The sequence below is a fragment of the Capricornis sumatraensis genome, chromosome 18 (assembly GCF_032405125.1).
Source record: "Capricornis sumatraensis isolate serow.1 chromosome 18, serow.2, whole genome shotgun sequence".
NCBI lineage: Eukaryota > Metazoa > Chordata > Mammalia > Artiodactyla > Bovidae > Capricornis > Capricornis sumatraensis.
The window spans coordinates 72,949,650-72,961,858 of record NC_091086.1 but is presented as its reverse complement, the minus strand read 5'-3'; the positions used below and the strand labels follow the sequence as shown (position 1 = coordinate 72,961,858).

At 55.9% G+C, this 12,209-nt stretch overlaps 1 protein-coding gene across 1 annotated transcript in view; it reads left to right on the top strand.

Annotated features, from left to right (window-relative positions):
* Positions 1-1,754: 1,754 nt before the first annotated feature.
* The window catches only part of UBE2QL1 (ubiquitin conjugating enzyme E2 QL1), a 53,886-nt gene continuing 43,431 nt past the window's right edge, over positions 1,755-12,209 (top strand). Inside the window, exon 1 of the mRNA XM_068990788.1 lies at positions 1,755-2,552. Within this exon, the coding sequence (XP_068846889.1) occupies positions 1,755-2,552 (798 nt within the window). The remainder of the gene's footprint in view (positions 2,553-12,209) is intronic.

Here is a 12,209-nt window from a genome sequence, read left to right as displayed (position 1 = left end):
CTTTCAAAGCTCAGTCGGTAAAGAGACTGCCTGCAATGCAGGAGACCTGGGTTTGATTCCTGGGTCGGGAAGATCCCCTGGAGCAGGAAATGACAACCCACTCCAGTATCCTTGCCTGGAGAGTCCCATGGACAGAGGAGGCTGGCGGGCAAGAGTTGGGCACTACAGAGCGACTAGGCGCACACACACCTCCTGCACCGCGGGGCTCGTCACCGCCCCACTCGGTTCCCGATTGCGCAGCCGGGCCACGCACACCAGACCTGGCCAGCGCGGCGGCGCGATCGCTGCAAACATTGCCTCCAAGGCTTCTCTGGTTGGTCCAGCTTTGGGGGCTTCTTGCTTGAAATTTCACCAGATAAAAATACTTTTCAGTGGGTTCAAGGCAGAAAGAGAGGGGAGGGATGAAAGCAACCAAGTTGAGGGAGGCTTCCCACACTTTCCGCTGCCGGTCCCGAGGTCACCCGCGGGTACCGGAGTCCGGGGCCCGCCCCAGCACCGGAGGGCGCCAGCGTCGGACGCAAAAGCCAGTGATCAGAGGTCCCTTCCCTCCCCTTTCGGAACTCAGGACCCCTGTGGAGTGGAGGGGACGAGAGGAGCCGGGCAGGGACGCAGGAGTCAATTCATGAAACGGTCATCTTCTCAAGTCCTGACTCGAGGCGTGGTGGGGGCGGGGGGGCGGCCACTCTTTAGGGGCTGGAGGCGCCCACGCTCCCCGAGTCCCACTTCCCAGCCCCGATTCTTTGATCGGTCTTTGGGAAGCGCTGGTTCCGCAGACCCGGGTCCCAGATTGCCTTGTAGGACCCCAGGCTCCATCTGCGACGAGGGAATCAGTAAACAGGTTGCTTTCCATCCTTTCCCCGACGTCCTCTTCCCCTCGGGATTGTTCGAAGCAGGGGAAGCGAGGTCGGAGGTAGGTCCTCGGTCGGTGGCCGAGCCTGGATCCCGGGGAGGAAAAACTGGGGGCCTCCGAGACCCCGAGTGCGCGCCCACACACACCCCTTGTCTCCCTACTTCGCATCCTCGTTCCGGGTCTGCCGGGCTCCCGGTGCGGCCGGCGCGCGCCGTTGTCTCCCCCCAGCGGCCGTGCGCTTGTAGCCGCCGGAGCCGGGCGGGCGGCTGGGGGGAGCGGAGAGGCTCGGCGCAGGCAGGCCCACGGCCCCGCCCCGCGCCCCCCCCCCCCCGCCCGGGCCGGCAGGACCGCCCCCTCCGCGCCGCGCGCGGCTCAGACGGAGCAGCCGCCTCTGCAATGTCAGCAGCCGCAGCGGCAGCGGCGGCGGCGGCGGAGACGCGAGCGGCAGCGGCCGGGGCCCCGCGGTAGCGGCCCGCGCGGCACCGCACGGCCCGAGCCCGCGGCCCCTTTCGCTGCCTCCGAGGCGCGTAGGCCGGCTCTGCGCGCCCCGGCGCGGCGCTCGGACTCGAAGCCAGCCCCGGCTGCGGCCGCGCACAAAGGACCGCGGACGCCGGGCTCCGGGGACCGGCCGGGGGGGACGGACCACCGCGCCGCGCGCCCTCCACGCCTCCGCTTCCCCGGCGGCCGGAGCCCGAGCCCGAACCCAAGCCGGCCCCATCATATGACAGCGGCGACCCAGCGGCCGGCGAGAGCGCGTGCTGCCCGCTCGCCTGCGCCACGGCCGCCGGCGCCGGGGGTGGCCCGCGCCGCGCCCCGCTGAGTGGTCGCTGGTCGCCGCCCCGCGCGCCCCTCGGGCTCCGGGCGCAGGAGCCGAGGGGAGCCCCCCGCCCGCGCCGAGCCTAAGATGGCCACGCTGCTCCGCAAAATCGGGCTCATCCGCCTGCACAACCGGGACACCGAGGACCCCAAGCACCACCACAACCACCGCGCCGGCGGCGGCGGCGGCGGCCCGCAGAGCGCGGCGCTGCGCGGCAAGGGCGGCGCCAAGAGCGGCGGCCACAAGCCCCCGCAGCAGCCGCACCCGGCCGGGGGCGCGGGCGACGCCAGCCCCGGGCCCGGCAAGGGCAAAGGCAAGCGCGCGGTGGAGCTGGCCCCGCGCGACAAGGCGCCGCCGCCACCGGCGGGCGCGGCGGGGGCGCCGGGCGCCGGGGGCCCCCGGGAGCGGGCGCCGGGCGCCAGGGCGGGGCCGGGCCCGGCGGCGGCGGCGGCGGCGGCGGCGGCGGCGGGCGGCAGCCTGGTGCCCGCGGCGCGCCAGCAGCACTGCGCGCAGGTGCGCAGCCGGCGCCTCATGAAGGAGCTGCGGGACATCGCGCGCCTCAGCGACCGCTTCATCTCCGTGGAGCTGGTGGACGAGAGCCTGTTCGACTGGAACGTGAAGCTGCACCAGGTGGACAAGGACTCGGTGCTGTGGCAGGACATGAAGGAGACCAACACCGAGTTCATCCTGCTCAACCTCACCTTCCCCGACAACTTCCCCTTCTCCCCGCCCTTCATGCGGGTGCTCAGCCCGCGCCTGGAGAACGGCTACGTGCTGGACGGCGGCGCCATCTGCATGGAGCTGCTCACGCCGCGCGGCTGGTCCAGCGCCTACACGGTGGAGGCCGTCATGCGCCAGTTCGCCGCCAGCCTGGTCAAGGGCCAGGTAAGCGGGCGGGCGGGCGGCTCGGGGGGCGCGCGGGGCGCCCTCGAAACCTGCCTCCAACGGGGAGCCGTCCCCCGGGCGCCTCCGCTCGACTTGCCTGAGCGTTTTCTCCCTTGCCCGCTTTCCCACCCCGTCGCTCCGGGTCTCCGCCTCTCCAGAATTCGGGCTTCCCCTCCCGCACACCCTCCTGTCTCTCCTCCTCTGTCCTCGCCGATCGTCCCTCCGGCTCTGCCCGTGCACCTCCGGTCCTCGCCTCAAACCCGCTGCCTCCATCCGCCCCTGCCTCTTTCCCCCTTGCCCCTCCACCATCCCCGCCTCCTGCCTCCCTCTCTGCCCCCTGAGTCCCCCTCTCTCCTCCCCTCCCGGCCCAGCCCGCCCCCGCCCAGGCCTCCTTCTCCGTGGCCTGCCCATCTCCTGTAGCCGTAATCTCCCCCGAAGGAGAAACTTTATACGGTCTCAGCATCTAAACGTCCAGCCCGCTTCATCGCCCCCTTGCCCGCCACACGCACAGAGGTTTTCCGCACCCCCCAATAGCTCAGGGATGCCTTGCGAGTTCGGGCGGGGCGGGGGGTCGTCTCTGCAGAGGGCCAGCTGCCTGCCACCGAATCTGCTCGCTGGCCCTGCTTCGTCCTGACCGGCATCTAGTGCAAGGTGAAAATTCTGCTCTTGACAAATTTCACTGGAGAGGCGGAGGTGTGGTGTGAGTCGTTCTGTAAGTGACAAGGCCAGACTCCCCCAGGAAACGCCTGGGACCTGCCTCTCACCAGGACCATTGGCTCCTGGGAGATCTAGCGCGCTCTCTCTCTCTCAGACCCGTGAACTTCCTTCAGTTTCCTCATGCCCCCAGGGCTTAAATCCATCATCAGGGTTAAAGATTTTTGACTACTGAAATCAGGGGCAAGCTTGATGTCTGAGTCTTCTCTCCTACTGCCCCAGATGACAGCTTTACTGCAAAGAACCCCCAGAGAACCTGAGAGCGGAGAATGAATGAACCTTCTGAAATCCCTTCCCCTAATCCCAGGGACGGGGGAGCCTGGATGGTGGGCTGCCGTTTACGGGGTCGCACAGAGTCGGACATGACTGAAGCGACTTAGAAGCAGCAGCAGCAGCAGCAGCAGCTGCAGGCAGAGGTGTGATGGTTTTTCTCTTCCCAAGCTATATGCTCTTGATCATGTTCAGGTTGGTTGATGTTTTCCTAAATCTCTATTGAGCGTTACTTAAAAAAAAAAAAAAAAAAAAAAAAAGCATAGTTTTATGTGGGTGTGTTTCAGGTTTATGGAGAATCACTGTTCTGTTTGCTAAGTTGCTTCAGTCGTGTCCGGCTCTATGTGACCCCATAGACGGCAGCCCACCAGGCTCCCCCGTCCCTGGGATTCTCCAGGCAAGAACACTGGAGTGGGTTGCCGTTTCCTTCTCCAATGCATGAAAGTGAAAAGTGAAAGTGAAGTCGCTCAGTCGTGTCTGACTCCTAGCGACCCCGTGGACTGCAGCCCACAAGGCCCCTCCGTCCATGGGGTTTTCCAGGCAAGAGTACTGGAGTGGGGTGCCATTGCCTTCTCTGACTGTTCTGTTTAGGAGACCCCGAATGACCTTGATGTGATCATTCTACAGCCAGCATCTTAGAAGCCAGCAGTCCCCTGTCACCTGCCTCTTCAGGATCTCACACTAATCAGATAATGCTTGTTCTGCCCATTTCACCAGAGGCGGAGCCCCTGGGATTCCACGCCAATCGCCTTGGCACTTAATTCTTGACGAAGGTCTGTTTTCACCAAGTAACTATGCTGCTAGTCCAGCTTTCCTGGGGTTTAGCTTCCGCTTGTTTCTCCAGTTCGAAACAGCATGAATGTGGCAGCTTTAGAAAGGCGAGGTTTAATGCTTTAACATCAGAAATTCACCCTGAAGCTTGCGGTTTAGTGCTGGCTCTGATGTGATGGGAGCCTGCGACGAAATACAAGCCACGGGGGTCAGAGGGGGTCCCGTTTATATTATCAGGATTCGTACAAATGATGGGGAAGACTTTTTCACAGAAATGCATCTGTTGTTGGTATCAGAAAGCTCTGCTAATCAGAACTCCCTAGAACACTCTCTTACCATCTTTTATCCTTCACGGTGATGATTTTGGGGACATGGGGTGGAGGAACATCATTCTGCCTTATAATCATAGAATCATAGCATTTAGGTTTGGAAGCGACCCCAGAGGTCACGTGGACCTCAGCCTGCATTTTGAAAGATGCAGGAAAATAAAGATTTCAAATGACAAGTAAGGGCTTTTTTCCCTAAGAAGAGATCTGTCTTAGGAAGTTGTTAATAAAGATCTGCCGCGTTCACATCAGTGCTGTGAGTGATCGTTCTGTTGGTGCCTGGGCACTTCTGTTAAATTGGGCAAGTCCTTGGGTATATATTTCTTTCCTCTGTAGTCCAAATTGAGAATCTTCATACAGTCGGCAAGCTAGAGACCTCACTGTGGCAAGTAATTATCAACATTTTTATTTATTAGTTTCAAAATCTTACTTGAACTCAGCACCTCCCCCACCTAGCATATTATGTTATACTTAACCTGTTCTAAAGTCTAGTGTGTGAAATATCTGAAAGGAAGAGGAGGACTCTCTCCTCTTTCTAAAATACCAATACCAATTTCTAAAAATACCAATTCAGTTCCTTTGCACTTTTCCTGCTGACTTCAGCATCCAAAAGAGTCGTGTAGGATACACACAAACCACTCGAAATGCAGTGTAAGGACCGGAGGAATGGTCGCTCAGCAGTGCCTCAGGCTTCTGTGCGGGGCAGGGTCCCGGTAGTGTTTGGGGGCTCTGTGTGTTAGGCGCCTTTTCTGTTTTTGTGAATTTCCTACCTACAGGTTGTTCATCGCACGTACCTTGGTTACCAAATTATTTCCATAGTTAAAGGTAATAGGCTTTGGGAAAGCAGTTAAAATACCTGATGAGGCTTTCAAAGACAATCAAGAATGCTACCAAACCAATAATTACTTTAAAAGGCAGAACAGCTCCATGCCACTTACCTTCTCCTCTCTGTTGGCACTTTCTTTTTTAGGATTCATTTTTCTTACTCAACAAAGTTAGAAAAGGCTCTGTTTCCTCTTTCGCAACTACTAAGCTTAAATTTCTGAATTGGGGATACCCTAAAGTCGATTTTGTTTCTCTGCCTTTAGACACATCATAAAATTCTTTTAGCATAGCATAGTGAAGTTGCTCAGTCGTGTCCAACTCTTGGCGGCTCCATGGACTGTAGCCTACCAGGCTCCTCTGTCCATGGGATTTTCCAAACAAGAATTCTGGAGTGGGTTTCCATTTCCTTCTCCAGGGGATCTTCCTGACCCAGGGATCGAACCTGGGTCTCCTGCATTGTAGGCAGACGCTTTACTGTCTGAGCCACCAAGGAAGACAAAATACTTTTAAGGGTCATATTGAGAAGAGATTGGTCTTCTTAATCAATGGGTCATATAAAGAAGAGATCTGCTTCATCATTTTGTGTCGAGCATTAAATGTTTGGGTTTATCACAAGATGTGACAGGTCAGTCATTTCATGAGTCATTTCACGTTACCTGACTATTGGGGGCCCCATGCTATCAGCATCTCTGGTGTGCTGCTTTAGGAATTTTGTCTGTTTTAAATTAACTTACCAAATATTTCTTCTGCATATATTCTGTGTAGAGATGGTGACATACATACCTTGCCTGTTTATTACCAAATCCTCTTTTGACTACAAAGAGACATTTTAGCTAACTCGTTTGTGAAATTAAGAGAAATCTCCATGCCTCGGAGGGTCCTGCGTAGGCCATGCCCTGTGTGTACCAGGTCTCACTCCCGGAATAACTGATGATCCTACAGATGCCCTCTATTTGCACTTGTCTGAGCAGAAGCTCCCCAAAGTGACTTCTTGTTGTTGTTCAGTTGCTCAGTTGTGTCCGACTCTTTGTGACCCCATGGAATGCAGCACACCAGACTTCCCTGTCCTTCACCATCTCCCAGAGCTTACTAAAACTCATGTCCTCTGAGTCAGTGATGCCATCCAGCCGTCTCATCCTCTGTCACCCCTTTCTCCTCCTGCCCTGAATCTTTCCCAGCATCAGGGTCTTTTCAAGCGAGTTGGCTCTTCACATCAAGTGGCCAAAGGATTGGAGCCTCAGCTTCAGCGGTATTAGAGTCATAGTGGCTTGAGGGTGCATTAAGTCGGGTTCTATTTCCACATCAGTGTGCCTCCTGAGTGTCTCCTTTTAAATTAGTGAGACGTCACCCTGGGCAGGGGAACCAGATGGTGCTTGAAAGAGAGTTTCTTACTCCTCCTCTGCCCCCTTGGTGCCAACCACAGGACTCAACCCAGCAGGAGGTTGACGCATTAACAGCAGTGGCCGCTAGCATGTACTGTTTGCTCTGTGCCAAGCTCTGGGCAGCTGAGCATTAGGGCAATCAGCTTACCTGGTTCTGCTGTTCCAGCGGTCGCTGTACAGGTGAGGGAACCTCAGCCCCACGTGGTCAGGGGAAGTAAATGCGGCCCTGTGTACTAATACCAGCAATGACTGTAAGGCTCTGAGCACCAGCCCATGTTGGTGATGGTTGTCCGTGATGGCAGAGTCACACCCAGGCTAGCTAGGACCCTGATTATCTCCAGCTGGTGGTTGGAGGTGACCTATGTGGTCATCATTTGTGTCCACAGAGGACAGGGACACAGTCAGCCATCAGCAGAAGAATGAGAACAGTCAGACTGAAACACCTTCAGTTCTCAGTGTTTGAACTAGAAATAGGTAAGCGATTCTGGGGCAGTTGAGTTTCCTGACAGCAATCGTTTCTGGAATTTTGGAACGCAGCAAAGTGGCAGGTGTCCAAGCTTGTGAATATATGATGAAGAAGGAGCAGGCCCTGCTGATCAGCTTTGTTTGGTGATAAAGTGCATCTCGGAGGTCAGCTTTAGCGCTTCAAGGGTTCTGCATCCTGGGTGTTGCTGAGTCTGGCGACACACACACACAGCCCATCTTCAGGATTTCTTCCAAAGTGCTAGGCCTGGAAGTAGCTTTTTACCTGTTACTGCACAGTCTCCATGTCTCCCCAGGTGGCTCAGTGGGAAAGAGCCCGTCTGCCAGTGCAGGAGTCTCGGGTTTAGTCTCTGGGTGGGAGAGATCCCCTGGAGGAGGGCATGGCAGCCCACTCCAGTATTCTTGCCTGGGAAATCCTATGGACAGAGGAGCCTGGCGGGCCACAGTCCAGGGGGTCACAGATGAGTCAAACACAACTCGGCAACTAGAAGCAAGCAAACACAATCTCAAAAAGCAGCGAAGAACAGCCCTGTGGGTTCCTAAAGTGTACTGGCGTCTGAGCTATTGTAGTTCACACAACATTCTGAAAGCGCTGTGTGGGTTTGCTAAGGCTCTGACCCAAAGTACCGCATTCTGGGGCGCTCAAACAACAGGCATTTACTTCTCGCCTTCTGGAGGCCAGAAGTCTGAGACCAAGGTGGCAGCAGGCTTGGCTTCTTCTGAGCGGAGGAGGATGTTCTCAGGCCTCCTGCCCAGCTCATAGACGGCCGTCTGCTCCGTGTCCCCACGTGGCCTTCCTTCTGGCTCTGTGTCCTCACCTCCCCTTCTTGTAAGGACACTGCTCTTACTGGGTCAGTGAAAGTCGCCCAGTCGCATCCAACTCTTTGCCCCGTGGACTATACAGCCCATGGAATTCTCCAGGCCAGAATATTGCAGTGAGTAGCCTTTCCCTTCTCCAGGGGATCTTCCCAACCCAGGGATCAAACCCAAGTCTCCCGCATTGCGGGTGGATTCTTTAGCAGCTGAGCCATAAGGGAAGTCCAAGAATACTGGAGTGGGTAGCCTATCCCTTCTTCAGGGGATCTTCCTGACCCAGGAATTGAACTGGGGTCTCCTACATTGCAGGCAGATTCTTTACCAACTGAGCTATGAGGGAAGCCTATGTGTTACCGGATCAGGGCCCACCCTAATGACCTCAGTGTGACATGATCACCTCTGCAGAGACCCTCCACACACCGTTAGTTACCTTCTGAGGTGCTTGAGGGTAGGACTCCATCCTATGAGTTTCAGTGGGATCACTGCACAGCCCCATGACAAGCCCAAACAGGAATTTCTTAACCAGTTCAGGCTCTTTTCTCTCGAGGCTGTTGCTGGTTTCCAGAGTAACATAAATGACGCCCACCTGTGTGTACACAGGACCGCACTCAGCGGGGTCAGCTTGGAACAGAGACCGTGGCCCCTTTAAAGGGAAGCTAGGAGAAGCGGGCGTGTAAACAGTGACAGCCGGGGCATGGGTCATGCCACGTGACTCACCCAGGAGAGCAGATTCGAGTGTTTCGGGTCTTATGAGTCACTGTGTCACTGTGCCCTGTGCCCACGTGTAGGTGGCAGAGGTCATCCCCCATGCCGGATGACTCTGCGGCTTGAGGTCTCCGTGTGCTCGATGGTTCAGAGGAAAAAATAGCTTGTTCCGCTATCAAGTAGGGCGGGCTGGAGGACACGGACAGGCCTCTGCATCCTAAAATAGTCCCACGCCAACTTGGCGAGCTCCCACACGCCGGCTCCGCAGCGAGGCTGCTCAGCCCGGGGCTGACGGTGCAGTTCATAGCAGAAGTGACTCACTTTACCCTGAGTTGTTGCCTTTTCAGGATCAGCACATATAGAAAGAGGGGGTAAACGCCTTTCTGTTTACTTGTCTGATTTTTAGGAAACGGTGTAAAAGGTTTGCTTTCCTTTCTCAGGGTCAAGAGAGTTTAGGGGCTTTTCTTTGCTTTTCAGTGGGACATGCCAACACAACTAAGAAGCTGAAGTTTGTTTTAACCCAGAGTCCTGCCCTTTCTCATCCCCACGAACAGGCATGTGTGAGTGCAGGTTTAGAAGGAAAGCAGCCTCAGTGGTACCACTCAAGGGGCAGTAAAGGGACCAGACAAATGACTTTCATGTCCATTTAAAAGATAAAATTAAAAAAAAAACAACAGCCACTAACAGTGGGTTCTCTGAGCCACATTTCAAATCCCTTGAGTCCTAGATTCTTACTGGGTTGATAAGGTGGTGGGAAGGGCTTCACTAGTGGTTCAGTGGTCAAGAATCTGCCTGCCAATGCAGGAGCTGAAGGAGACACAGGTTCGATCCCTGGGTGGGGAAGATCCCCTGGAGGACGGCATGGCAACCCACTCCAGTGCTCTTGCCTGGAGAATCCCATGGACGGAGGAGCCTGGCAGGCTACAGTCTATGGAGTTGCAAAGAGTCGAATGCAACTGAAGTGACTTTGCACACCCACGCATGCAAGGGAGTGGGGAGATGGGATGGGATGGGGAGGGTGACTCCTGTCCTCTCTGCTGGAGGTGGTCGGCCCCGGGTTCATGAGATGCTCTGGGAAGCCTTTAGATTATTCCAATGCCCACGTGTGTGCTCAGTTGCTGAGTAGTGTCCGACTCCTTGAGACCCCATGGAATGTAGCCCACCAGGCTCCTCCGTCCATGGGATTCTCCAGGCAAGAATATTGGAGTGGGCTTCCATTTGCTCCTCCAGGGCATCTTCCCAACCCAGGGATCAAACCCGTACCTCCTGCAGTGGCAGGCAGATTCTTTACCACTGTGCCACCTGGGAAGCCCACATTATTCCAATGCCAGGCCCCCATCATCGAAGATTCAGATTTCTCGTGGATAATATCAGGCCCTAGTAGAGTCCTGCTGGAAAATCTCCTACTTGATTGTAATGGACGACCAGGGCTGGACCAGAACTGCTCATTTATTCCACATCCACCATCTGTGGTCCCTCCTCCCACCAGCAGCCAGAGCTTCAGGCGGTGGTGGGTGTAATGAACTCTTACCTGCCCCCCCCCACCTTGTTTGAACTCACTGTCCTGTGTCCACCCTGACCAGCCCTCTGGAAGCCCTGCTTGTGTAGAGGAGACCATCAGACAACCCAGGCCTGCTTCCCTGGACTAAGGAGTGGAAACCCTGCAAAAAGGGAGCGTGAGTGTCAGAAACGTCCTCACCTCGGATCAGACACAGCTCCTAGGGCTCAGGTGCAGGACCACCCAGAACTGTGGGTAACTAGCTGGTTCATGCACTGTAGGCATTGAGTGCCCGCTCTGTGCCAGGCACACACTGGGCACACAGTGAATAAAACTTGTGGAAAGTGCCGGTCACCAAGAACTATCCAGTGATTGCTATTCAGTTGCTCTATCATGTCCGACTCTTTGCAACCGTGTGGACTGCAGCATGCCAGGCTTCCCTGTCCTTTACGATCTCCCAGAGTTTGCTCAAACTCATGTCCATTGAGAAAGAGGTGCTATCCAACCATCTCATCCTCTGCCACCCTCTTCTTCAGCTGCCCTCAATCTTTCCCAGCATCAGGGTCTTTTCCAGTGTGTCGGCTCATTACATCAGGTGGCCAAAGTATTGGAGTTTCAGCTTCAGCATCAGTCCTTCCAATCAATATTCAGGGTCGATTTCCTTTAGGATTGACTGGTTTGATCTCTTTGCTGTCCAAGGGACTCTCAAGAGTCTTCTCCAGCACCACAGTTTAAAAGCGTCACTTCTTCATTGCTGAGCCTTTTGTAAGGTCCTACTCTTATGTCTGTGCATGACTACTGGAGAAACTGTAGCTTTGACTACATGGGCCTTTGTCAGCAAAGAGATGATTATCTAGTAGGGATGATGCTCACGTGTCTGTGATACGCCCAGCAGCCCTGCAGTACTGCTTGCTTAGTATTTAGAAGAGGCCCTTTCACTGGTGTGTGCAGACTGGACCCCTGGCCATGGCCTGCGTGTGCACTGGGGACTTACGAGAGGCAGGGTTCAGGGGTCAGCAGGGTTCTCCAAGCTCCTGCGTGACTATCCCAGCAGGAATGCTCATTGCAGGTACCTGATTGTAACACTGAGGGTTAGCCCGCTTTTCTAAGTATTGTTTCACTGCTCAGTTCGGTTCAGTTGCTCAGTTGTGTCTGACTCTTTGTGACCCCATGGACTGCAGCACGCCAGGCTTCCCTGTCCATCACCAACTCGCAGAACTTGTTCAAACTCATGTCCATCAGGTCCGTGATGCCATCCAACCATCTCATCCTCCTCTGTTGCCCCCTTCTCCTCCTGCCCTCCATCTTTCTCAATCAGGGTCTTTTCCAGTGAGTCAGTTGTTTGCATCAGGTGGCCAAAGTACTGGAGTTTCAGCTTCAGCATCAGTCCTTCCAGTGAATATTGAGGACTGATTTCCTTTAGGATGGACTGGACAACGGACCCCAGATAGAGAGCATCAGGGGAAGAAAGAGAATTGGGACCAACCAGGTGGCGTTGGTTAGGAGAGGAGGGCCGGCTGGGATCTGGGAGCCAGGGGAAGTGGCCAGAAGGTGCCGCTCCCTTCCTGGCGGGTCTGGGGGTGGTCTAGCTCCTCCTTCCTGGCTCCCAGCCTGGCTTCTCCCCGCCCTGCCCCGCTGTCTCCCTACAGGCATGCCATCCCCCACTTGGCCTCCTGTGGTGCCCGTCCAGCTGCTCCATCCCCTTCCATCCTCCCTGCGGGCCTTGCTCTGGTTCCTCTAAACCCTCACCTGGCGTTCTCACGCCCCTGGTCATGACCATTATAGAATACATCCAAATCCCCAATCAGCGCCCACCCGGGGTGTGGCTCTTCCCACCAGGGCCCCCGGGAGGTCCCTCTCCCACCAG